General features: G+C 39.4%; 1 protein-coding gene across 1 annotated transcript in view; it reads right to left on the bottom strand.

Annotated features, from left to right (window-relative positions):
• eif4e3 (eukaryotic translation initiation factor 4E family member 3) overlaps positions 1-27,578 on the bottom strand; it is a 203,331-nt gene that overhangs the window by 154,654 nt on the left and 21,099 nt on the right. The window contains exon 3 of the mRNA XM_051921532.1: positions 16,976-17,070. Coding sequence (XP_051777492.1) covers positions 16,976-17,070 — 95 coding nt within the window. The remainder of the gene's footprint in view (positions 1-16,975; positions 17,071-27,578) is intronic.

Genomic DNA, 27,578 nt, shown 5'->3' on the forward strand with positions numbered 1-27,578 from the left:
TACGTCTATAGCCCTCGCCTTTACCTGCAGGTGGCTTCTGGAGTGTGCGACCCCTGCACTAACCATGAATAAATCCCAAAAATGAAAAATCCCAGAAGAGAACAGAGAGTTTAATTCTGCGTGGACAGAAGCATTTGCCTTCACCGCCAACGACGCTGGCTTACCGGTGTGCTTAATATGTGGCGATAAATTATCGAACAACAAAAAATGTAACGTTGAAAGACATTTTCGAAACAAGCACTCAGCATTCACTGAAAAATACCCAAGTGAAGATGAGCGAAAGAGAGCAATTTCGGAACTGCAACGGAAAGCTGAAAAGAGCAAACATACTTTCAAAAAGTGGATCACTTCTCCACAATCAACTACAGCTGCTAGTTTTGTGGCAGCTCAAGAGATCGTAAGGAGGGGTAAGCCGTTCACAGACGGAGAATACATGAAAGAATCGTTCATAAAAAATATCAGAGCATCTATTCTCTGACTTTAAATGTTTTGGTGTTTGAGCGTATGATGACAGTGTTTGCCAGAGATGTACAGAAAGGTACACTCTCTCACTTCCCCTCCCTGAGAGAGTTCAAAGCAGTGAACATTCACATAAATTGTTGATTATTTCCACCGTACAATTATTGCAATGCAAGCTGCATTTAGAGAAAGATTCAGTGAGTTCAGAAAGAAAAAAAACACTCTCTCCTTCCCTGGACATCGACCCATCCCTGCTGAACACATCTGCATTCACAGGAGTAAGCCCGATCTAGAAATTGAACTGGCCGCATAGCGGATAAAGATTTATGGGTGTCCAAGTTCAAATGCCTGACAGCGGATCTTGAAGAAGTCGCCCGTCAGAAGGCTACTCTCGCTAAAGAGCACAAATGGACTGATATTGAAAACCTCCCCAAACCCGACAAACTTGTTTTCAATACATGGAGTGCCATTCCCGAAACATATATGAACATGAAAAAATATGCATTTGGAGTCCTGTCCATCTTTGGCTCAACATACTTATGTGAGCAAGTTTTCTCAAGAATGAACTTCATAAAGTCCAAATATCTCTCCCACCTCACACATGAGCCTGCAGTCCTGTGTGAAGGTCAAAGTCACATCGTATAGCCCCGACATAGAACAACAACAACATTTATTTATATAGCACATTTTCATACAAAAAGTAGCTCAAAGTGCTAGAGATGATCTGCAGCGAACTTCAGAAACAGAAGTCACATTAAACAGGTGAGAACAATAGCATTTAATAGGCTAATATTTAAAAAAAAAAAAAAAAAACACATTTATTTCAGACCCGGAGCTGATGTAGGTTTTTTTTGTATGTTCAGGTGCTTCAGTTGATTGCTGGCTGAGAGGGAAACCTGAAGAGGATGAGAGCACACTGAAATGGAATTTTATGTTTACTTTTTTAAAGCTGCTAAGCTACAGCTAAATGTTTTATTTATATTAAAGTGGGCTAGTTTTTATTTTAATTTTATACAGGTATAGGAAGGACTCAAATAGGCCTGCAGAGTTCAGTTAAATTTATTTCAAAGTAGGCCTACACATGCACACTGCACTTCTGTTTGTTGTATTCCGTGGTTGTAACATGTAAAATCTAAAAAAAGATTAAAACTTTTAAAAGTTTATAAGCTGTGTTATGTTTTGCGGCTCCAGACTATTTTTCTTTGGAGGAAGAGGGAGCAAAATGGCTCTTTTGATAGTGAAGGTTGCAGACCCCTGCACTAAGAGGAGGCGCAGGCAGCACACAAGAATACAGTGGAACCTCGGTACATGTACAACTCGGTTTACAACCAAAAAGTTCGCCAAACTTTTGCCTCGGTTCACGACCACACACTCGGTATACGAACAAGCCAGTTTCCCTTTCGGTTTGTGCGCGCCGATGATTTCCGCACGTGTTGCATTGTTCTCCGTGCGTGCGTGCTTTCGCTGTGAAGTCTTTGTGCTCTATTTCATTTCCCTTCCGGTTCGTATGCGCCGATTACTGTATTTAAGCACGTGTTCACCCTCTCCCTGTTCATTGTTCTCAGTCAGACATGCATGCTTTACCTGTGAACTCTTTGTGCTCTACAGTATTTCATGTGCTTTTGCAGTTAACCATGGCTTCTAAGCAAGTGAAGAGTGGTGAGAATTATTGAGACTTAATTATGAGAAGTGTTGCAATGTTACTTTTCTCTTTTTTCAAATGTTCATTTTTTCCCTGTGCTTAAAACTCATTTAAAAAGAGTGTTTACAGCGATCGGGTTGTAATGCTATTAGCTTGAACTCCTGTAATATTACTTTCTTGGTTGGCTTTTAAATAAAGTTGGGATTTGTTCAAATGTTACTCACTCCCCCCCACCCCCCCATGCTTAAAACTCATTTAAAAAGTGTTTATACAGCAATCGGATTGTAAGGCTATAGCGCGAACTGCTGCAATGTTACAGAGAGAGAGAGTTTGGGGGCTCACGTGCTGCTGAGAGAGGGAGAGAGACAGCCTGCGCGTGCAGCTGAGCAGAGAACCTGGGGGTTTGTGTCAGTGTTATTCAATGTTTTTATATTAGTTTACTATTACACTGTGCATTCTATGGTGTAATTAACTATATATTTGTGCTTTAAAATCTTTAAAAAAATATATTTACATACAGTTCGTACGGTCTGGAACGGATTAATTGTATTTACATACAATCCTAGGGGGGAAATTGCTTTGGTTCACGACCAAATCGGTTTACGACCAGAGGTTTGGAACGAATTATGGTCGTGAACGGAGGTTCCACTGTACATTAATTTCATGATATTCCTGCTCCCTGAACATTTAGAATGCTACGATAAATACTTGATATCATTTTCATGATGAAATGCATTAAGCCATGTATTTAATCATGTGGGGGCATGGTGGTGTGGAGGTTGCACTGCTGCCTCGCAGCAATGGGGTCCCGGTTGTTCCTTGCTTTGAATTTGCAGGTTTTTCTGGTGGGTTTACTCAGCGTGCTTCAGTTTCCTTTCAAAGTCATGTAGGATGTGAGGTTTTGTTATGCTATATTAACCCTGCTAGTTGTATGTATTGCTTATATTCACCCTGCGATGTGCTAGCACCACGTTCAGGATTTGCTCCTGCCTCACACACAATGCATACTGGGATGGGCGGCAAACCCTGAATGGATAGCATAATTAAACATGTATAACGAAGATTTTTTTAAAGATCTGAACACTCCGTGGTCTAAGTTTATAACTACGTTTAATTTCACAAAGACGTTTATCGTGTGGTGATTGGTTATGTGCTGAAAGAAAAAGGAAAGATTGGAACTGCGGGTTTGGTACATCAGAAAGAGACAGCACGCATGCAATAAAGAAAGCCTGCTCAGAAGAACATCCACTAAATTCTGTGTTTGTGTCTCCGACCACCAGATCACGAACTATTATTTACACAATATTTAAGTTAAACCTGTGTGATTCCCATTCATATATCGAGTTTTTTGGAACCTCGTCACACCTGCCATAAAGTTCCCTACACTGAACGTACACCTGGGGACCCCTTACTGCGAGGGAGCAGCACTACCGTGCATGTTTAATACCTGCTGTAATGCATTTCATCATGAAAATTTATCTTAGCATTCTACATTTTCAGAGAGCAGGAATATCATGAAGTGAATGTATTCTGTGCGGCGATCGCTGCCGGCGCCTCCTCTTAGTGTAGAGGAAATCATTTTAAGAAGACGTAGCGATTAACAACTGGGTTGGGGAACACTTAACACAAAGCATTTAATGTGCTACGTTGACTTATGACGGGGTTTGAGAAAATCTAGTAAATTAAACATTGATTTTAGGATGAAGTTTAGTTTACGACATTCTACTTTAATGACAAAATAAACTATGAGAATAAAGTGGAAATGTCGACTTTAATCTCAACATATAGTTTTTTTTTTTCTTCACTGTGGCCCTAATACGCTTCCGTAAGGCTGTACTACAAATAGCATTATAAATTCAAGTTGTAGTTTTATTATTTATGTATATAGCTCACCAAGTTGCACTTGTTTTATTTTATTTTAATTTGGTGAATACTGTGTAATGTACCTGGTCTTTGAAGTCCTGGAAGTAATAGTATTATTACTGGAAGTTGCACTATTATTTATTGTATTGTTGTTGTTATTTAGTTTAAATATATTATGCAGTTTAACACTAGAATTACCAGAGCCTACGAAAAAACTTGTAGATCCGGCCCACCTTAAATCGCTTCTTAAATCCGTTCACACCTCTCCGCCAGCATCCTTTGTCCTCTAAATGTGCTGATAAAAGACAAGCTGCCAGCAGCCGGCTATTCCATCCCCCCACCGACTTAGAACGTGCGCGAAGTTTTCCCAGCTCATGCCTTGATTGATTACCTGGGAGTGAAGTGGAGTTTTAGACTGGAAATAATAGATCGTTATTTGGAACACACGCATTTCATGCGTGTTCCGTTTCTACAGTAATGTGTAAACACATTGTTAAAACAGAAACTTTTTCATATTTTAGTAATAAATGTTACCAAATGTAGTAGGCATAAACTATAGAATGTGTAACGCCCGAGTTCCAAAGATCAAATAAACACTTTAACAAAAGCTTTAAGAAGGATACAACGGTTTCCGTGGCGTAGCGCGCTAAGAATTGCCTTTCAGAGCACAGTAGTTTTGCTGTGCCTCACAGACCTGAGTTAGATTCCCCGCTGGGGATAAAGTGTTGCTTTTTTTTTTTTTCTTTTTAACCTCAAACGGACATAAAATTTATAAATTGGTATGCACTGTCAGTTAATGAGATCGTTATATTTTCATATGGGATGCTCCTTTTAAAATATTTTTTTAACAATTGAGACTGCAATTAACATGAACAACTGTCCCTAAAACTGTTATTTTTAAGATCCATAACACACAGACAGACAGAGCACTGCATAATAGAGAGACAGACAGGCAGAGATATATAAATAAACAGGGAAGCCACATGTACTGAAAGAAAAAAAAAGATCAACAGTGCGTTGTTCCTGCTGCACTGAATAAGCTCACGTGCTCTAACATCACCCCTCCCCCCGATCTGACTCTCTAAATAACAGCACAAGTACAGACGCAAACCAAGTGCATGTGTGTACTGTATAATATTAACAAAAAGAGCAGCTTACTACTGAAAACGGCAAATATAGGAGCGAGTAGGGATGGAACCGAAGACTCTTGATTGTGCTGTTACTTAGAGAGTCAGATCGGGGGGAGGGGTGATGTTAGAGCACGTGAGCTTATTCAGTGCAGCAGGAACAACGCACTGTTGATCTTTTTTTTTCTTTCAGTACATTTGGCTTCCCTGTTTATTTATATATCTCTGCCTGTCTGTCTCTCTATTATGCAGTGCTCTGTCTGTCTGTGTGTTATGGATCTTAAAAATAACAGTTTCAGGGACAGTTGTTCATGTTAATTGCAGTCTCAATTGTTAAAAAAATATTTTAAAAGGAGCATCCCATATGAAAATATAACGATCTCATTAACTGACAGTGCATACCAATTTATAAATTTTATGTCCGTTTGAGGTTAAAAAGAAAAAAAAAAAGCAACACTTTATCCCCAGCGGGGAATCTAACTCAGGTCTGTGAGGCACGGCAAAACTACAGTACTCTGAAAGGCAAATCTTAGCGCGCTACGCCACGGAAACTGTTGTATCCTCCTTGAAGCTTTTCTTAAAGTGTTTATTTGATCTTTGGAACTCGGGCTTTACACATTCTATAGTTTATGCCTACTACATTTGGTAACATTTATTATTAAAATATGAAAAGGTTTCTGTTATAACAATGTGTTTACACAGATTACTGTAGAAACGGAACACGCATGAAATGCGTGTGTTCCAAATAACAATCTATTATTTCCAGTCTAAAACTCCACTTCACTCCCAGATAATCAATCAAGGCATGAGCTGGGAAAACTTCTCGCACGTTCTAAGTCGGTGGGGGGGATGGAATAGCCGGCTGCTGGCAGCTTGTCTTCTATCAGCACATTTAGATGACTAAGGATGCTGGCGGAGAGGTGTGAATGGATTTAAGAAGCGATTTAAGGTGGGCCGGATCTACGAGTTTATTCGTAGGCTCTGGTAATTCTAGTGTTAATGATGGTAAACTTGTTTAAAAAGTCACTTTAACGTGTCAGTGGACAGAGATTGTTAACATTAACAAAGTGTAGTTGGTTTACAAAAAATATTTACTATTTATTCCTTTTTTAAGACATGTTCAGTGCAATACAACTTTTGACAAGCACCTCTGGATATTTTACTAAGTCTAAATGCCTCTTTGGATGGTTGAAAATATGTTGTCAACATTTCAGTTTAAGTTGTTTCCAAAATTTGTTCAATAAAAAGGCTCTATATTTTCACTGCATCTGTCATGCAATGCGATTCCTTCTGTTCATTAATGCCACCCCCTTGAAAACTATCACTTTATGGGGCCATGCAAACCTGTATTGATACTTGTGTGCACATTAAAATGTTTTTTTGTACAATGTACAATTCTCATGACAGTGGAATAGGTTATTCTTAGCCAGTAATTGCAGTGGAAAATGTGGTTAACATCCACTCATGCATGGGAAAAAAATACCGTCCAATACCTTGAAACCAGTATAATTTTGAAAAATACCGTGATATAGAATTTTGGTCATACCGCCCAGCACAACTGTACAGATAAAGCACCCAGTATAATGGGAATAAGTAAAGGCTTTGTTACCCTCTTCAAACAAAATGTGGAGCATAATATTTTTACATTTCATTGGATTATTCATCACTAAGCCATTTCCCATCAAAGTTGTAAAGGTGAAGGATTTGGTAGTAAATATAATTAACCAAATAATGCCAAAAGGACTTAATCACTGATTGTTTTGTGTCCATCTCGAAAAAGTAAAGTCAATATTCTGACCTTCTTTAGAACAGTAAAGTTTGTTGGTTATCCAGAGCAGCAGTTATGAAACATTTCACTTCATGCCTTGAACATATTAAAACCTTTTTAAGTGAAAAGGAACACAAATATCCAGAGTTAAGTGATGAAGAATGGTTACAGAAATTTTACTTTGCTGTTTACATGATGACACATTTAAACCACCTTAATCAGAAGCTACAAGGTAGAGGTAACACTGCAAATACACTTCTGGAAACCATCCTTTCTTTCAAACGACAACTACTTTTGTTTTCATTATGTTTCATTTCAAAAATTCAAACCATCTGGAAGCTACTGGAAGTGTCATTGATAGCAAGTTCTTCCTACAAGATATTGCAAAAATGTATGATTCATTTACTGGTCACTTCAAAGATTTCAGTGATATGAGAAGTTCACTCTTTCATTCTTGACAAAACCACTTGTGGCGAATGTCAATCGGAAACGGTGAAAAATGTATTCAACAGTTGACAAAGGTCAGTTTGAACTACAACTAACAGACTTGCAAAGCAAAGGTTTGTGGTCTTTGGAATTTGCATCTTTACAAGTGGAACTAGAAAACCTGGAAAGAGAAAAGGTGACTTTTGCCATGAATCACAAATGGATGGAACTTTCGATCTGTCAAAAGGAGGACCAACTGATTTTAGAAACTATGACTGTCAACTAAAAATAGTAGCATTTGGAATTCTGACAATTTTTGGGTCCAATTACTGTTGTGAGCAGATGTCCTCCAACATGAATGATATGAAAAGCAAGTGAAGAAGTCATCTTAATGATGTAAGCTTGGAATTCTGTTTAAAATTGAAGACTTCTAACTACTCACTGAGCATGAAACAACTGTGTGTGGAAACACAGTGTCAAATGTTTCATTAAATTGTTTTTCTTTATTTTCTGGAAGTATCTGAAGTTTTGTTTTTGTGTTAATTCAAAGTCAAAGTGAACTTTATTGTCATTTCAGCCATATACAAGTATACAGATAGACGAAATTGCGAAGCTCAGGGTCCACAGTGTAACAACATGACGTGCAAATAATAAATTAAAAATAGAATTAAAATTTAAATTTAAAATTAAAACACAAACAAGACAAGACCTTGTGCAAAGACAAGACAAAGTAGCAGCAGCAATATTGATGTGTAAGATATGTAATATAATAAATTAAATAATAAATAATAGATATAGATCATACAGAAATTATCAGTGTATGATAAGTTGTTTAAGACATGTGTAAACAATGACAGGTCAGAATGTTTCACAGCAGAAGGATATCAAGAGTGTCAAAATACTTAAAGGTCAGTATGAGATTTTCAGTTCTTTTCTACCTGCACACTCGTCTTTGCAGGACAGTGGCTCGCATGTATAAAAGTTCTGTTTTTAGAGGTGGTTGAGGCCGTGTGGAAGGTCCCAGGGGGCAGCCTGGTGTTAAGGAGTCTAACAGCTTGGCGGTAAAAACTCTCCTGCAGCCTGGCAGATCTGGCTTTGATGCTGCAGTATCTTCTCTTGGATGGCAGAAGTGTGAAAAGTCCATGTGAGGGGTGTAAGGGGTCCTGCACAATGCTGCAGGCCTTGCGGACACTGCGTTTGCAAAATATGTCCTGTAGTGAAGGGAGAGGCACCCCAATAATGTTCTCTGCTGTCTTCACTATCCTTTGCAGGCGCTTGCGGTTGGATATGCTGCAGTTGACATACCAGGCTGTGATGCAGCTGGTCAGAACACTCTCAACGGTGCCTCTGTAGAACATGGTGAGGATGGAAGGGGGAAGACTTGCTCCACTCAGTTGCCTCAGGAAGTGTAGTCTCTGCTGGGCTTTCTTGATTAGTGATGAGGTGTTATGTGTCCACGTAAGTTCCTCAGTTATGTGCACACCAAGGAAGTTGGTACTCCTAACAATCTCCACATCTAAACCGTTGATGCTGAGTGGGATGTGGGCAGGACGTGATTTTCTGAAGTCCACGATTATCTCTTTTGTCTTGTTGACATTGAGAGATAGATTGTTGTCTTCACACCATGCAGACAGCTGTTCCACCTCATCTCTATATGCTGTTTCATCATCCCTTCTTATCAGTCCCAGCACCGTTGTATCATCCGCAAACTTGATGATGTGGTTGGTGTTGTGCGTGGCTGTGCAGTCATGAGTCAGCAGGGTGAACAGCAGTGGACTAAGCATGCAGCCCTGCGGTGCTCCAGTGCTCAGTGTGATGATGCTGGAAGTGTTGCAGCCCATCCGAACTGACTGGGGCCTCTCTGTCAAGAAGTCCAGGATTCAATTGCAGAGGGTGGTGTTCAGGCCCAACCTGCTCAGTTTTACAACCAGCTTTTGAGGGATGATTGTGTTGAAGGCGGAGCTAAAGTCTATGAATAGCATCCTGACATATGTGTCTTTTTTATCCAGATGTGTCAGGGAGAGGTGAAGGGCAGAGCATATGGCATCCTCAGTTGACCTGTTTGAGCGGTATGCAAGCTGAAGAAGGTCAAGGGAGGCAGGGAGATCAGTCTTTATGTGTGACATGACTAACCTTTCGAAGCACTTCATTATGATTGGCGTGAGTGCAACTGGTCGGTAGTCATTCAGGCATGTCACTGATGACTTCTTCGGCACTGGTATGATGGTGGTTGACTTGAAGCATGCTGGGACTGAGGACTGGCTCAGAGATGTGTTGAAGATGTCTGTGAGGACAGCAGCCAGTTGACTGACACATATTTTGAGCACACGACCAGGTATGTTGTCAGGTCCTGCAGCCTTGCGTGGATCGACTCTGGATAGAGTCCTCTTCACGTCATTTATGGAGAGACAGAGTGCCTGGTCAGTGGAGGGAGGTGTTGCTTTTCTCGCAGGCTCTTTGTTCTGTGCCTCAAATCGTGCAAAGTTGTTCAGCTCATCCGGAAGGGAGGCATCACCATCACTTCTGTGTGGGTTGGGCTTGTAGTTTGTAATTGTCTGAACGCCCTGCCACATACGACGTGCGTCTCTGGTGCTGCTGAATTGTTTGTTGATCCTCTGCGCGTATGCCCACTTAGCTCTCCTTATAGCGCGTTTAATTGCATATAAACCCATACCACGTAAAAAAAAAAATCGTATCTCAACCCCCCCTTCTCTACCCATTGCAGCTGTATGTAAATCATGGGTCAAACATTTAGGATAAAATGGCTATTTGCTTTAAAAATGTTTCCAACCCCTGCCTAAAACAATGTGGTGTAATTAAATATAATCAGGCTACCTTTATTAAAATATTTCTGCATCTGTAAGGAGGGGGAATAGATTGTGCGAACACTGACTTGATACCATGACATTCCCATAAGCTAACACAGATGCCACTTTTCTGGGTAGTCCACAGCTGCCGGCAGGCTTTTTTTTCTCAATGCCATGATATTAACTGTACCCTGGCATTGACCATTGGACACCTCCAAAATAATAAAACAAGCCTACCTTCGACCTGCCTGTCACTTGCCTGCTGTTTTACTTTTCTCACTAATCTCATCATGTCATGCTCTTACTAAATGACACATATTCCTTGTAATCCATGTCAAGACAGCGAGCCATAAAAGCAGCCACGAAAGGTGCTTAAACCTTTACAAGCCACACACATGCTGGCTATGTGCTCCTCTACATTATTATTAATATTTGTTTACTTTTTCTCCCATTGCAGTGCCTCTGCAAATCACACAGTGCTTGTGACAATATTGCATGGTTCTGGTAGCACTCAGTTGGCGTATCTGTACTGCCAATGTATTGTGACATTTATTTAATTAACAGTTGCTCAGGTGTCAAGTAGGATTTTTTTTTAAACTACTGTTAATTTTTTTATGGCTGTATGGCCATTACAAGAAGGTATATTAAAAAAGCATATACAAACATTCATGTATAACATCCAGAATTGTTACCCCAAGTTCAAATATATTTGAATATTTACTTATTTTTAATTAGAATATGGGATCCTTATTTTTGGCTAATTTAACAGTCCTACAGCACAGTCATGATCTCCCCATTTTGTACCAGTAAACAGCATGGTGCCTCACAAGCAGGAGCTGTAACAGCACTGCACAAAAGGTTAACAGCTGTAGTGAGTCCAGCAGCAATCTCAATGCTTTCTTTTTCCCCTTTCTTCTATTCTAACATGGTATGTAAAATAGAATATATCAGATAGACAACATTCTCTTCTGTTAGTGAAGTCCAAAGCTCCCACATTTCTTATCACTGTTCTACAACAAAAAGAGCACTGCCCATTTTATTAGGTTTTAGTGATACAGCAGGCCTGTTAAGCATACATACAAAAGTAAATGACAGCTCTTTGTAACAAGACCAGCCTGTATTTTATCTACTAATAAAGGTGCAGATTGGAGTTGAACTGACATCTTTGCAGAGACTCTTTCAGGCTAAAAGCCACAAATAGATACACTAAGACAAAGAGCTATAATTCAGCAAATGACAATTCTGATAAGACAAAATAACACAATGGTGAGAAGGCACTAAAAAGGACTTTAATCCAATAGTGAAAGATTATACATTCCTTCAAAACTAGCTACACCATCCCTAAATATGGATTCTCAGGGGAATTCTGATGGCACTCTCTCAGAGGAACCCTGCTCTCATACTTTCCAAAATGACACTAAGTACCCTCTGAAGCCGCCTCTCTGAAACTAAAAAGCTGAGAAACCACTCCCTCCCCTGGGAGCTGAAATCTGACGATCTCTTCTCTTTGTAGATGGGAAAGGCAAGATCCAATCTGCCAATCCAAACACTGTCCCAGGGGGCTTAGAAGACTAAGAAGCAGTTATTACTTCAGCATCTAAATGTCTTTTGCCATGCTTGTCCCTATGAAGGTGCAGATAACACAACAAAGAGCCTATCTGAGGAAAGCATTGCACACCACATACAAAGGGCCACATTACAAAGAGAAAAAGAGTACACTCTAACACAAGATGTATCCTCCATTTGAACATGGAGTAGCAACAATGTCATATAACATCGGACATCATCTTTAAAGACTTGGTATCATTAAACTGTTTATCTGGGCCAAGATAATAGTACTTAAAATAACCAAAAAAAGCCAGACTCTTTCTGGGTCCAGCTTTGTATGTCAATATGCAGTTATCATATTCCTATAATCACTTTGCTTATCAATAAATTGATTTATTCTATTTCTTAAAATGAGTGTGCTTTAGTTATCTTGATACTAGCTGTCCCCCACAGCTCCACCCGCGTATTTATGAACAAGAACAAACTTTAAAAATCAATAAACAGGTAAGGGGAGGCAAGGTACACTCCAAAATGTGGCGACAAGTACACCGACTCGAACAGAGGCTGGTGCATGTGTGAGGAGGGCCACAGTAGGCTCTCCACTCCTGACGTCATGCTTCCCCCTAACCTCGGCAAGCAGCCTGTGTCTCGGATTAGCATGAATAAATCACTGCTGCAAACGAACTGATACTTAGTGCAACTAAGAAGAGAAGAGAGAACTCGCAAAACCAACCAGAATGTTCAAGCAACTTATAGAAAAAAACCTGATCTAAATCCATTAAGTAGTTCTCTCAAGAAAATCAGACAGACATACAGACAGACAGACAGACGTTGGATTTTATAAATGTATAGAGATAAGTCTAACAGCCGGAGACTACATCCTACAACAGAGAAAGGCAAGGAGAATAAAGTTGGAGCCTTGCTGAATAATTTAATTAATTATTGACATTGCTGAAGGCATGACTGATACTTAACTAAGCTAAATCTCTTCCCATTCCTACACTGCATTATATGCCTTACACAGCCAGCTGAGAACTCACTTGTGTGAGCTGTCATGCACACAGAGCTCACCGCTAAAATTTATATTAAAAAAAAAAAAAAAATTGATGTTGTTGGGGCAAGTCATAGACTTTGTAGGAACAACTTGCTTGGCAAGTCACATTATATGACTGTCTTCACAGAAGTATGCCGCCAACTGTTCTGACTCCATAGGCTTATGTAAATTAAGTCAAGAACTGAAACTTGCTGGAAATAGTAATCTAAATGGGTCATGGCCTTAACACTAGAATTACCAAAGCCTACAAAAAAACTCATAAATCCGGCCCACCTTAAATCCCTTCTCACCTCTCCGTCAGCGTCTTTTATCTTGTAAATGTGCCAATCAAGACGAGCAGCAAGCAGCCTATTATTCCATTCCCCCACAGCCGCAGAATGTGCACATGCCTTGATTATCTGGGAGTAAAGTGCTGGAGTTTTAGAGTGGAAATAATAGATCATTATTTGGAACACATGCATTTCATGGGTGTTCCGTTTCTACAATAATCTGTGTAAACACATTGTTAAAACAGAAACGCTTTTCATATTTTAGTAATAATTGACAAAATGTAGCCATAAACTATATAATGTGTGAAGCCTGAAGTCCAAAGATCAAATAAACACTTTCACAAAAGGTTCAAGGACGATACAACAGCTTCTGTGGCACAGCGGCAAGAATTGCTGACTTTTAATCAAGAGTCCCCCCTGGTTCGATCGTGGCTGCCTTGTATATTTACCATTTTGAGTAGTGAGCTGCTCTTATTGTTAATATTATAGAATACATTTGGTTTGCATCTGTAACAGCCGCTGTACATTTATAGTGTGCTCGCACTGAATAAGCTCACGCCTTCTGGTCCATGATACCAACGCAGCACCGGAAAAAAAAGAGACAATGTGACATTTTGAAGAAATCATTTTATGACCTGAATAGTACCAATCAGAAAACATCATCACACTAATGCAATATTATTTGAAAACGAACAGCGTCAGACTGGATGTGAATTTATGCTGGCGCTGTTAGTCACTTCTTACTAGAAAAGGCGATGGAAAAAGAAAAGGAGGATGCAACATCGACAAGCTTCTGTTCCAAGACAGCCACTTTCCCCAGGAAAGGAAACTGAGTCAGTGTCAGGTGCCCTTTCAATATAATAGGAACCAAAGCATAGAGTGAAGTGTGTACATTGCAACAGGTTCACATGTCGTAAATGTAGGAAGGACGCTCCTTGCGTGTGTGTGAACTGTTAACATTTGAATTTGATGATTGCATATAGCGCTAAACTGACCTCTCTGTACTATTCTTTCCTCTGCATGTCCTGGAGTACAAAAGAAACACCGCCATACAGCAACACGTGGAGACTAGTAAGATCGGGGAAAAAAAAAAACATGCGGTCACTGATCACAATCACAAAATGGTATGCAAATGAATATGAATAATATGAATAATGTTGCATCCGTGCCACAATGTTTTCCAAAATGTACTATACAGGTCACAAAATGAATAATTCCAAATATCATATATACCTATGTCTGTTTGTTTTTTTTGTCAGTGTGGCTTTGACATCATGGACCATAAGGCGCATACTAATTCAGAGTGAACAGGTACACTCAACAAAACTGAATAAAAAAAAAAAAAATCAAGTGACACTGAGATACGAATAAGGCAGATTCACCAGAATGTGTGTGTCAGCTTTTATCCATACAGATCACAGAATGTCCAGTTCCATTGTCTCAAAACACCACTCACACCTATAGTTATTCCCAGTTTCAAATAAAAACTAATAGCGTCAGTTCCGGGGACGGGGGGTGGGCTAGTGTGGAGTTTGTATCGTGATCGTGACAGAGAATAAAAGTGAAAAAAAAAAAAAAAACGCTAACTTTTACAAGTACTATAAATGTACAGCGGCTGTTACAGATGCAAACCAAATGTGTCTGTTTATTGTATGATCTGTATAAATAAAAGTCAATGCAAGTATGTATGCATGTTACAGCATTCCTTCCAAACAGCTGGAGCGATTTTCATGAAACTTGGTACACATGTTCCTTATTGGCCGACTAAAAATACTGTAGGGTCAAATCAGCCCTAACCCACCCCCTTCTTGGTAGGGTGGGGGGTAATCTTGCGGTCATGTATGCATGTTATCATCCAGCTGACACTCAGAATGACCACCAGAGGGCGAACTGGATGTGACTGCCAGCATTCTTTATGTTGAACACCACAGCGCCCCTTTTGCTTTTGAAATTAAATAGAATTGGCCGGTTCCGAGCATCAACTGGATGATAACATACATACAAGACCGCAAGAAAAACCACATTAGTTTCTTCATTGTTTGTTAATTTATTTTTAAAGTTGTGGGTTTTTTTAATTATATTTTTCTCAAACAATTACAAAAAAAAAAAACAAACACTATTTTCCTCCTGGGCAACGCTGGGTATTTCTGCTAGTATTAACAATGAGCTCACTACTCAAAATGGTAAATATACGAGGCAGTCAGGATCGAACCAGGGGACTCTTCATTAAAAGTCAGCAATTCTTACTGCTGCGCCACGGAAACTGTTGTATCATCCTTGAACCTTTTGTGAAAGTGTTTATTTGATCTTTGGACTTCAGGCTTCATACAGTTGTAGTTTAAGCCTACATTTTGTCAATTATTACTAAAATATGAAAAACGTTTCTGTTTTAACAATGTGTTTGCACAGATTATTGTAGAAACAGAAAACACATGAAATGCATGTGTTCCAAATAACGATCTATTATTTCCACTCTAAAACTCCAGCACTTCACTCCCAGATAATCAAGGCATGGTCTGGGAGAACTTTGTGCATGTTCTACGGTTGTGGGGGGATGGAATAGTAGGCTGCTTGGTGCTTATCTTGATTGGCACGTTTACAGGACAAAAGACGTTGACGGAGAGGTGAGAAAGGATTTAAGGTGGGCCGGATTTATGAGTTTTTTCATAGGCTTTGGTAATTCTAGTGTTAAGCTGAAGGTTGAAGTTATAGCTACAAGTGGAATTTATGTGAGGATGCTGGAGAGGAGTTTTAACAGGCTTCTTGCAAGTATTTTTTAAAGCCTGAAAATGGTCATATCAAGGATTCAAAATGATAAAAATTATTAATAAGTAATGTGCATTGTATATGAGGTAAGCATACTTTAAAAGCATTTTTATTTACCTGTCTATGGATGTTATGCTTGTTCATGTTTACTGCTGTATTCTACTCACTAGATGACTTCTAGAATAAAAATATGGTTATTTTTAATTTTTGTGCTATTACTATTAGTACTACTAGTATTATGTATTACTACTATTAGTGTTGTCAGAGTTTATTTCCAAAACACTGCTGTAAAATTTATTTTACACTCATGTCAGCAATCAACATAAAGTTGAAAATCAGTGAAGCAGTTTAAATGGAATACCACTGCAATGTATTTGAAATGGAAAGATCAGAAGAGAATCTGCGGTTTAAATAGAGATTTTCCTTTATCATATTCTAACACGATCGTGGCCACTGCTAACAAGCTGATCTCAATTACAGCCTCTCACCCAAACAGCTTTGGAGACAAAGGCTAAAAATTATACATAAAAAGCATAACTTGCGGTGAAAAGTACTTGAATGTAAAATTTAAAACCTACGGCTTGAAAAATAAAGCTGTGCTTACACAGAAGCTGTCCAAGTAGTAATGCAAGCCTTACAAAATTACATAAATTCTTTTAGACCTATTAATGTCATTTGTGTTCCCTGATGCCATCCACTGGTGAAAGATGTTCAAGTACATTACAACAACAAAATGAGTTTCAGTCTGGTAGAATTTGTTCTCAGCAGTTTTCTTCCCACAGAATCTGACATATCTTATTCAATTCCAAACATTTTTAAAAACACACATATATAGACTTTTATAAACCAACAAACAAGATGCATCTGCAAGACAAACTTCAAAACTACTTCACAACTCATTGTGTTGGGTGCATTTTCCAGTCTAAAAGGAAATACAAAGAAATGGCAACAACAATATCAATAATGGTAAAATAAGTTGTTTCAAAAGAATCCTGTGGAAAATACACATTGACTCTCAAAATATTTTTCAAGAAATTCTTGTATACTAGTATAAGGAGAAACAAATGGGAAAACAAATCAATAGACAAGACAAACTGTACCGTAACACAGAAAATGTGAACACAAGCACTTCTCTGTTTCCAGAAAACCTGGATAACAAACAAATGCTACTGGTAGCAGGCTTAGCATTGCAAAACAGTCATAATGTGCAAAAAGTTGCACAAAAATATTTTAACTTCATACTCACCAGAGAGGCCGTCTTTCTCCACGCATTAAGTGGTAACTACACCTCAAAGGCAAAGTAGTCACTGGAGGAATATTATTATATACACTCCAAAAGCTCTGCAAGGTGAAGAATAATACAATCAGTGACCTGTATCAAAAACACAATATGACATTAAAGTAAAGGGCTGACAAACTGACTGGGAACACAGCTGAAAACACTTTAAAATGTGCACACTCCACTCAGACTTAAGTAAAATCATCTTCATTTGTTTCTATCATTTATACCAAATAAAAGGGAACCAATTAAATGGATAAAGTTCTAAAGAATAAATACCTCAAGTCAACTTCAAACATAATCTATTACTATGAGACTATTGTGTTTATGTTTGAATGCCTTCTGAAATAGGCAAATTAACTGCTGCTTCTTTACTTGGAATTCATTATCTCAAAATCCTGAAATAAGGTTCACCTTCAGTTTGTTCCCTTAACTATACGCTAATAATGACAATATTAGAAGTGGAGTGGACATGGGGGCAAATGACACTGAAAGACTGCAGCTCCTTCAATGTTACATCTACTAGCATATTCAGAATAGATGGAAAAACTAAACAAGAACGATGATGACAATCTTAAAAAATGTAATTTGGAAGAAACAAGGTTGCCTTGTTTCTGCTCCAGCATTGTGGACTGTTGCTTTCCAGAACTTTTACCATGATACTGCTCAATCAATACAGACTTTTTAGACCAGTAACAATATTGGTAAGTGGGCAGAAAAAATCATTGATTATTGATAACTATTGTACGAATATTGTTACTATGCATAAGTATTAGTTTTTAAAGGAAACATGAATGAAAAGAAATACATTAAATGTATAAGGTTTTCAAAAGAAATGTTTTAGTTGAACATTTAAACAGGTTAAATGACATGTACTAATAACACCCACTGTAAAAACTATAAGGGTTATAACAGTTTCACAACACTGAAAGATGCCATTTACTTTAACTTGACTCTTATCTGTAAATTTGCTTAATCCTCATTAACCCCCACTCTGTCTTCTACTTTCTGAAAAGAAGAGAAACCATTTGTTTTCTCAAAAGGCAAGTCTTAGTATTTCCAGTACACCATTTGCAGATTGCAGTGGAGAAAGCAGAGAATTAGAAAGACTGGGAGATTATTTTATTTACTGAAAATTAGCAGAATAACTTTTACAGAATAAAATTTTAAAAACTGCCAGACCATTTACAAATGAATATTTTAGGATAGACAACAATTTGTAAAGAATCTGCTGATTTAAGATAAAGCAGGATTTCCTTAAGAGAGAAAAAAAATTCTTGTTCAAAAATAAATATCATTGCTGAGCATATAAAATTGTCTTTTGACACCAATTGCTTAAAGATGAAAACAAAATATAAGATCACCGCTTCACAACAACTGAAATCATAATTACAATTTCAAATAATTTATTTAAAGTGAGTTCCACATAAACATAAACACACACACACACACACACACACACACACACACACATAAATATTATCAGACCTGGTCAGTCTAGTTCAGAATCACAAGAGACAGGAGCTTATCCAGCAGTACTGCGTGCAAAGCAGGAACAAGTGCACCAGTCAATCACAGAGTCCATTCACACACTCATGGTTAACTGGAATCTCTGAGAATGTAGGAGGAACACCGGAGCACTCAAAAGGAAATATATAGGACCACATGAAAAAAAAAGTGCCCCCTTTCCACACAGCCTTCAACCAGCACAGGATTTAAACTTAAACAGACACTAAATCCGAAACTAGCACCATTAACCACTGCACTAATATACTGCCTGAAAACATAAAATCAGTAAATTTTATTACTAATAGTCTTCTTACCAAGAAAGAAAATTAACAATATTATTTACTACAGGTCAGTTTAAGTTTCTGACTAAAAGAGAGTTTGAGTTTTCTTTGAGTTTTGCAGCAGCCTGTCCCTATGAACTTTAGCAACTCCAAGATATGCACACAGATGACTTGCAAATCTGCCAGTGTTACTAACACTTGAAACGTCTGTTAAAATATAGCATCTCCATCTTGTAAGGATGTGCAAGGGTTTTTTTTTTTCAGAATGTTAGAACAACTTAACTCAAGTACACACCATTCAGTCCTATTAGCTTGCCAATCCTATTCAACCAGATTCTTCAAAATAATGAGTTGAGATATGAAGTTCCCTAAAGTCCCACTCTCTCCTTAGTAATTTATTCTGTGTGTCTATAGTCTACGTGTGAAGAAAAACTCTCTCTCATTTGTGCAAAATGTGTCCTTAAAGCTTATATCTATGTCCTGTGTTCTTTTTGAAGGATTTACTTTAAAGTAACAATGAGGAAACAAAGTAATAATTTCCTTTGTAATTTTACAAACTGTAAAATGTGTTTGATTAAACTGAAAAGGTTTAACTCACAGAGTCTTTCCTCATAGCTCATGCTTTTCAGTTCTGGAATCGGCCTAGTTGCTTTTCTCTGGACTTTGTCTAGCACAGTCTGTTCTGTAAAACCAGCAAACCCGCGATTCTCGAAAGAATCACAAATCCAAGAATGGCAATCACTTTCTGTTCCCTCCGATATTTGGAGGGAAGAAAAATCATGGAGGGTGGGTGCGTCCTGGGAAAGGTTTCATTTAATTAAATAAATATATTTGTACTAAAGCGGTTTCTTTTTGGAGCCGTGACTCATCTGGTTCTGGTGTTTCAGAAGCGTGTTGTAGGCGCCTGCGTTCATTGTTTTTATCCATGCGGTCTTAGTTTTTGGTTTTCTATGGCTGTGTCGTTAGCTAGAAGTGGTTTGCTGACGGCGGCGGATTCGCGTGCTGAAGTGACCATGGCGGCAGATCCAGGCTTGGAGGGCTACATTACTAAACGAAGGTGGTATATGCGGTGGTGTGTGCAGTTGCGTTCGGGCGGCGGTTTTACTATGTATGGCTTGCTTGTGGCCTCTGGCATCCGTGCATATATACAACCTGGCATGCACGCTTTACCTCAAGTTTAGTTTACAGGTCGTGTTGTGTTGTTTGGGCGCCACCTACTGACTCTAGGAAGCCGCTGGGTTTGACTCGGGGGCGCTGAGGCACAGTGCGTGTGCGCTTTCGGTGCTTCTTCCTTGCATATATACAAACATCATTAAACGAAGATTGTATATGCGGTGGTGTTTGCGTTCGGGCGGCGGTTGTATTATGACATGAAGTTTAGTTTACAGGTTGTGTTGTTTGGGTGCCACCTACTGACTCTGGGAAGCCGCTGGGTTTGACTCTGGGGCACTGAGGCGCAGTGCGCATGCGCTGTTGGTGCTTCTGGCCTCTGCAATCCTTGCATATATACAAACATTACTAAATGAAGGTTGTATATGCGGTGGTGTGCGCATTCGCGTTGCGGTTGTATTGTGACCTGAAGTTTAGTTTACAGGTTGTGTTGTGTTGTTTGGGTGCCACCTACTGACTCTGGGAAGCCGCTGGGTTTGACTCTGGGGCACTGAGGCGCAGTGCGCATGCGCTGTTGGTGCTTCTGGCCTCTGCAATCCTTGCATATATACAAACATTACTAAATGAAGGTTGTATATGCGGTGGTGTGCGCATTCGCGTTGCGGTTGTATTGTGACCTGAAGTTTAGTTTACAGGTTGTGTTGTGTTGTTTGGGCGGCACCTACTGACTCTGGGAAGCCGCTGGGTTTGACTCTGGGGCGCAGTGCGCATGCGGTGCTTCTGGCATCTGTGCATATATACAACCTTCGTTTAGTAATATAGATGGTGACCAGACTGTACTCCAGATAAGACATATATAAGTGTGTTACATAGCTTAAATGTAACCTCCCTTGACTTTACACATCATGCTATATAACCTAACACTACCCATAACAGGACATTCTACTGTCCATGCAACATTTGATGGGTGCAAGAGGCTTAAAGGATAAGTTTGGTATTTTGCAAATTGAAATATTAATAAAATATAATACAATTAAAATCATGTTGTAAAGTAAATATTTTTTTTATAAATTTTTAAATTACCTCATCTATCTTGTAAAGTCTGCATTTTAGTGGCGCTACTCTCTGAGGAACTGGGACTGGCCAGATCTCTCTAAGTGTGTACACCTTTTATTGGTCTGGTCGCTCTGATGGCTGTCACACTCAGGATGTAGGTACTGCTGTGGTGGCAGATATTACTGAGAAGAGTCGCAGCGCACAGCTTGATGGCAACTCCAGTCTGTACCACTGTGAGGTGGGCTGGTGATGAACTGCCCCTCGCCACCCCCATTCATTCTCAATAGCAAGCCTGCTTGTACAGTTACGCACATAACAGGAAGTTGTCTCTTGTCAGTACATCAGACGTGTTGATGACTGGCGCCTTCCTGCTGTGTTAACATGTACAGTGCTGTGCAAAAGAGCTCATCTTAACCTTTTGTCTTCCCCCTTCAAGAATGTCTCTGAAACACAAATCTGATGCAAGTGCTGGTGATACAGTAAAGAGAAAAACCATCACCATTGAAAATAAAATAGAAATAATAAAAAGGTCAGAGACACGTGAAACTCCATCATTCATTGGCAGAGCACTTGGTTACAGTCGGTCAAAAATAGCATTTATTAAAATAATATACCCGTTCCGAATTACATACAAATTCAACTTAAGTACAAACTTACAGTTCCTATCTCGTACGTAACCCGGGGACTGCCTGTATTAGAACTAAAAGGTTAATTATTTTAAAGCATAACATTTCAAAAGTTAAATTTTTCAAGCAGCTCAGAGAAGAACAATTGAGAAATAAAAACCACTAAGCTCAATAGTTCAGTTTTCCATACAACACTTACTTTTTTGCAGTTTTAACAGATACCCTTATCCTCCTGCATAGCTCACTGCAGAATTTTCACATTTTCAAGGTTAACAGTTATGTCTTTCATCTGTCGATTTCAATTTTTTGATATTTGAGACCCTTCAGTCATTTTTTTTTTCACCCAGTCTGGTTTCTTATGCCATGTTTTTGCTGGTGAGCCAGAGTGGTCTGTTTTCATGACAATGCTAGGGCTTTCAGGTGTGCTTATGGCTAAAGATACAAGTGAAAGTGTGGAGAATTACGATTGATACGGAAGTATAAGATCCATGATAAGTAAGCCAGCAGAAATTTCAGGGTTGGGAAAAGAGATGTACGTTTTGACCAGGAAACAATGTGTAAGAGAGAGAATGCTACAGATATAAAAAAAGGTTTCAAATCATATTACTGCGGACCACAGAATAGAAGAAATGGTGTATGAGTTGCAGTGAGGAAAGAATTGAAAGATAAGGTAATATAAGTTAGGAGAGTTAGAGATGTATTTTAATTTAAATTTCTGAATTATAATTTTACGTTACTATTCTAACATGAGTATATGCACCTCAGATGGGATTTCAAGGAAGAGGAGGTATTTACAGGGGTGCCAGATGCAGAACTGAGGTTGGTAATAGGTGGACAGAGGCAGATATAATTGTGGGAATGGGAGAGGTACTGATAGATACGAGGATTAATATGATAAATACAGGTTTAAAAGAAGAAGAAAGAAAATGGAATACATTTTAGAACTGGCACAGCTCTTTGGCCTGATGTGTATGAATACCTATTTTTAGAAAGCAAAGCAGCACCTGATAACCTATGAGAGTGGAGGAGCTCACAGGCAGATAGATTACATTCTGGTGAGAAGAACTGACAAAATCGGAAGAGAACTGTAAAGTAATACTGTTGCAGGCTTGTGTGAAACAGCATAAGCGTCTTGTAATAGTCTTGAAGATGAAAGGAAACAAGTCTAATAATACGAAGGAATAAAAGAGGTAGCATTTTAGGGAGAACATATGAGAGAGAAACTAAAAAAAATAGCTGAGCATTTACAAAGGGGATAGAAGGGAGAAAAATTGGAATACTGTGCATAGAAAGGGCAATCATGACAGTGGGACGATCAAGAGGATATGGAAGTGCATGTAGAACACCACAGTAGAGGAAGGCATGGTTTTGGGATGATGAAGTGCAAAATAGAAAGAAGGACAGAGAGGTGTCAAGGGCATTTGAAGATTGTAAAGTGTAGCATAAGGTTAATGAATCTGGGTTTTATACGTACATTTGTATGTGCTTTGTTCAGAATTTATTACCACGGCAATGGCGGCAGCAGAAACAACTATAACAATGAAAGCCATCCCATTTAAGGAGAAAAAAAAATCATAACGGTACTAGGGTAACTGTAATGTACATATAAGGATCTTTAAAATCCCTGAGGTGCAGCCGCCATCTTTTCTTCAGTCTAGAGTTAGCGAGTCAATGCTGATGTGCAAAGTCCTCATTAGTATAGCTAGCCAGAATATCAGTGAAGAATAGGAGCTTACATTCTTATAAGCCATGCATGCTGGCAGGACACATCAATAGTAACAGTATTTTTATTTATTTTTTTTTTATACTCACAGTGAGTGTACAAAGCATGAAGAACTTTTGACTAATGCATTGTGTATTACCAAATACACTTAGTACACTCTGTAATGCATATATGAAGCGCAGACAAAATCTCCCATGATTTATTAAACACGGTAAAGGCAGCCATTATTTTATTATCCCCTAGCTTTTTGCTAAGAGATGATCGTCCTTACCTTGTTTATATAGATGAAGGCACTGTGAGTCTTTTCAGGTCTCACAAACGAAGTAACAAAATGCACTAAATGCTGCACTGTAATTATCTTTTAAGTATTTAGTAGAAGATGTTTATATTCACAGCCAAAAAAAACTAAAATTAGTTTGAGTGTTTAACAAGAAAGTGCCAAGTTAATAAACAACATGCAGCAAAGTTTTAAACAAATTACAAGAGGCATAGAATACAGTAAGTTGAAAAAATACAAATGGTGCAAAGTAGACAGAATGTATAGATCCAGCTTGACAAGTTTGTGGCATAAGACACTAGCTGAGTGCTGCAAGCGTAAGCTATCCATCAAAGAACAATGGGTGGGTTTACACTAAATGGGGTGTTTTTTCACCTTTACAGATGCAGCAAAATGGAAATATAAAGCTTCCTCAATAATTTTTAGTTATGCCTCATTGTTTTAGGCATTATGTAACAAGCCAGCATCTTATAAGGAAAGGGACTAAAGATGTGTCACGTCGGTTGAGGTAGTTAAATATGCATAGCTGAGACTGGAATGGTTCTTTAAAGTGGGTATTTTAAAGAGTTAAAACGATACAAACAAGAATCAGAATTATTACAATTATTTTCCATTTTCTTTACTGAAAATGTCTTAGCACAAAATAATTGAGGATTCAGACATTAACACTAGAATTACCAGAGCCTACGAAAAAACTCGTAGATCCGGCCCACCTTAAATCGCTTCTTAAAACCGTTCTCACCTCTCCGCCAGCGTCTTTTGTCATCTAAATGTATTGATAAAGACAAGCTGCAAGCAGCCAGCTATTCCATCCTCCCACCGACTTAGAACGTGCACGAACTTCTCTCAGCTCATGCCTTGATTGATTATCTGGGAGTGAAGTGGAGTTTTAGAGTGGAAATAATAAATCGTTATTTGGAACACACGCATTTCATGTGTATTGCATTTCTACAGTAATCTGTGTAAACACATTTTTAAAACAGAAACGTTTTTTATATTCTAGTAGCAAATGACAAAATTTAGGTATCTATATATATATATAAAATTCACTAAGCCGGAAGACAAGTAGCCACCCATGGAAAGCACGGCGGAAGGGGCGTGGATTCACTAAGCCGCCGACAAGTAAGCCGCCCATGGTGCACGCAGGAAGGAGCCACGCCCACCAACTCTAAGACCATTGGATACGACGACAACTCGCAGAGCTACGCCCACCAATTCGGACACGACGACTGGGGAAAAAACGCCGTCATTTATGTTCGTCTGGGCTACAGTACACATGCACCTCTGAGCCACGTTGACTTTTCACTTACGACGCACGACCGCGTGCACCATAGCAAACTGTTTTACACGCTACATACAGCAATTCGCATCCGCGACAAACATGCGTCTTCTTAGATGGTCCTGCAGGAACACGGAAGACGTTTCCCCGCCCACCAACACTCCTTTTTCCCCGTCCCGCATCTACCCTCGCTCTCTAGGCATTCACACTGCCTGCTCATGTGCCCGGACGCAAAAACTCACCGACCACCCAGTTAGTCCCTTTCGTCTGTGCTATGAGTCCACATGCACCTCTGAGCCACATTGACTTTTCATTATTCTTTTCGGTTATGACACCCGACCTCGTCCCCCATCGAAAACCTGCCTATCAGTCGGGTTTTTTTGGAAAAATGTCATTGACGAAACTGTTGCTCTCAAACTTCACAACATGGCTGTTGGCTTTGTTTGCCAGCATTGGGATAACGTCGGCGATGTGGTCACAAATTGCAACAACTCACCACACAAGGACGCCCTGTCTCTCGAGGCATTCACACTGCCGGAAGACAACCATGGGATACGCAGAAAATAGCCATGTCAGTCAACGCAGATCAGACAACCAGGCAAACAACACTAAATAATCAATAGCTGCAACTACTTTGCCCGCCCCAACTCCTCACCTGAGTCGGTTTCGTCTGTGTTCAGCAGTGTTTCCCAAACTCAGTCCTGGTCAACCCCTTTGGCTGCAGGGTTTTGTTCCAACCTGATTCCTAATCATTAATGCCACTGAAACTCATCAGGGATAAGTCGGTTTTTCAAACGCAGACATGTAGCAGATTAGTCAGTATGTAATAATCCGACATGAATGCACGTTACGGATTTTGCAAATGTTCATTTTTTTCCCTCTGCTTAAAAAACATTTAAAAAGCGGCGTAATTACGTGCGGATTGGTATGCAGCGTGTAAAACAGTTTGTTTGTCGCGGATGATTTGCTATCCACACAGGGAGGAACCGGGAAGCGAACGCACAATCTTCCACTGTCTCCTTACTGCAAAGCAGCAGCACGGGCCACATGTTCATTTTTTCCCCTGTGCTTAAAAGACATTAAAAAAGTGTTTCTCAACTGTGACTCCCGAACAAATCAGTACGCGAAAAGCGGCCAGAACCGCAAACAACAATGAAAAGTCTACGTGACTCACATGTGCATATCGACTGTGCAAAGAGAAAAACGACTCAGGTGACAAGTTGGGGGTGGGAACATGAGCAGGCAGTACATACTGAACGAGACATCAGCAGACTGGCATGACGGACGGCGCGTAATGGTTGTCCTTCCCCTCTCCTCCCGTTTTCTTGGTGGTTTATTAAAATTACAGATTTTTCAAATGTTAATTTTTTCCCTGTGCTTAAAAATCATTAAAAAAGCGGCCTGATTATGCGCTAGTAAACTATATAACGTATGAAGCCTGAAGTCCAAATATCAAAGAAACACTTTCACAAAAGGTATAAAAAAAAAAAAAAAAAGCCGCCACCAAAATAAGCCGCCTTAGTGTGTGACATTGACACTCCTTTACTATGACTGCCGCCGTGTCGTAACAGTATCAGTTGCAGATTGGGACTCAGAAGGTCACGAGTTCGATCCTACATGACTCCCTTTTGAGAAGTGAAGTGTTCTTATTTTTACTATTTGAGAATTAAAAGATACATTTGATTTCAGTCTGTAACAGCCGGTGTAGTTTATGATATTTGTAAAGGTTAGCTTTGTTTATTTATTTTTTTTTTAAATTCACTTTTCATTGTCTCAGTCGTGTTCAGGATCCTTCCCTACCACCACCCCCTCCCCCCATCTGACACTGCTGTTTTCACATAAAGATGCGCAAAATGTTATCAGTGGACTAGAGAACGCTAACTCAGAAGCAGCATTTATTGTGTTGGGAGACTTTAACAGAGCAAACATGAAGAAAGTTCTCCCTAGATACTATCAGCACATCTCTCCCCCCACAAGAGGTGATCAAACACTGGATCATTGTTACACCTTATTCAAGGACTCCTACAAATCTCTCCCTCGACCAGCTTTTGGAAAAGCAGACCATTGCTCTGTATTGCTGCTGCCTGCATATAAACAAAGACTTAAACAGGAAAAACCGGTTTACAGGAACATCTACAAATGGGACAGTGAAGCTGAGGGGGTCTTACAGGACTGCTTTGAAACAACTGATTGGGAGATGTTTGAGGATGCAGCTGATGGCAACATCAATGAATTCACAGACTCTGTCACAGGATATATCAGCAAGTGCATTGACGATGTTGTCACTAAAACCACCGTTTGCATATATCCTAACCAGAAACCCTGGGTAAATAGGGAGATCCGGGCTAAGCTCAAGGCGCGGACCTCTGCCTTTGGCTCAGGGGACTCTGATGCATACAAAGCAGCCAGATACGAACTCCGGAGGTCCATCAAGAAGGCCAAACGGGACTACAGGGACAAAGTGGAGTCAAGCTACCACAGCTCTGACACCAAGCACCTGTGGAATGGACTGTGCTGCATCACTGACTATAAAAAGAAAAACACAGTCAGTGTTCAGCCCACTGCATGTCTTGCAGACAAGCTCAATACTTTCTATGCTCGTTTTGATGCAGCCAACAAAGAACAGGTGCTATATCCTCAAGGGGGCAGTGAGTCTGTCACTCTGATCCTTGAAACGTCTGATGTGAGAAGGTCCTTCAAAAAGGTCAA

Source organism: Erpetoichthys calabaricus, chromosome 18 (genome assembly GCF_900747795.2).
Source record: "Erpetoichthys calabaricus chromosome 18, fErpCal1.3, whole genome shotgun sequence".
NCBI lineage: Eukaryota > Metazoa > Chordata > Cladistia > Polypteriformes > Polypteridae > Erpetoichthys > Erpetoichthys calabaricus.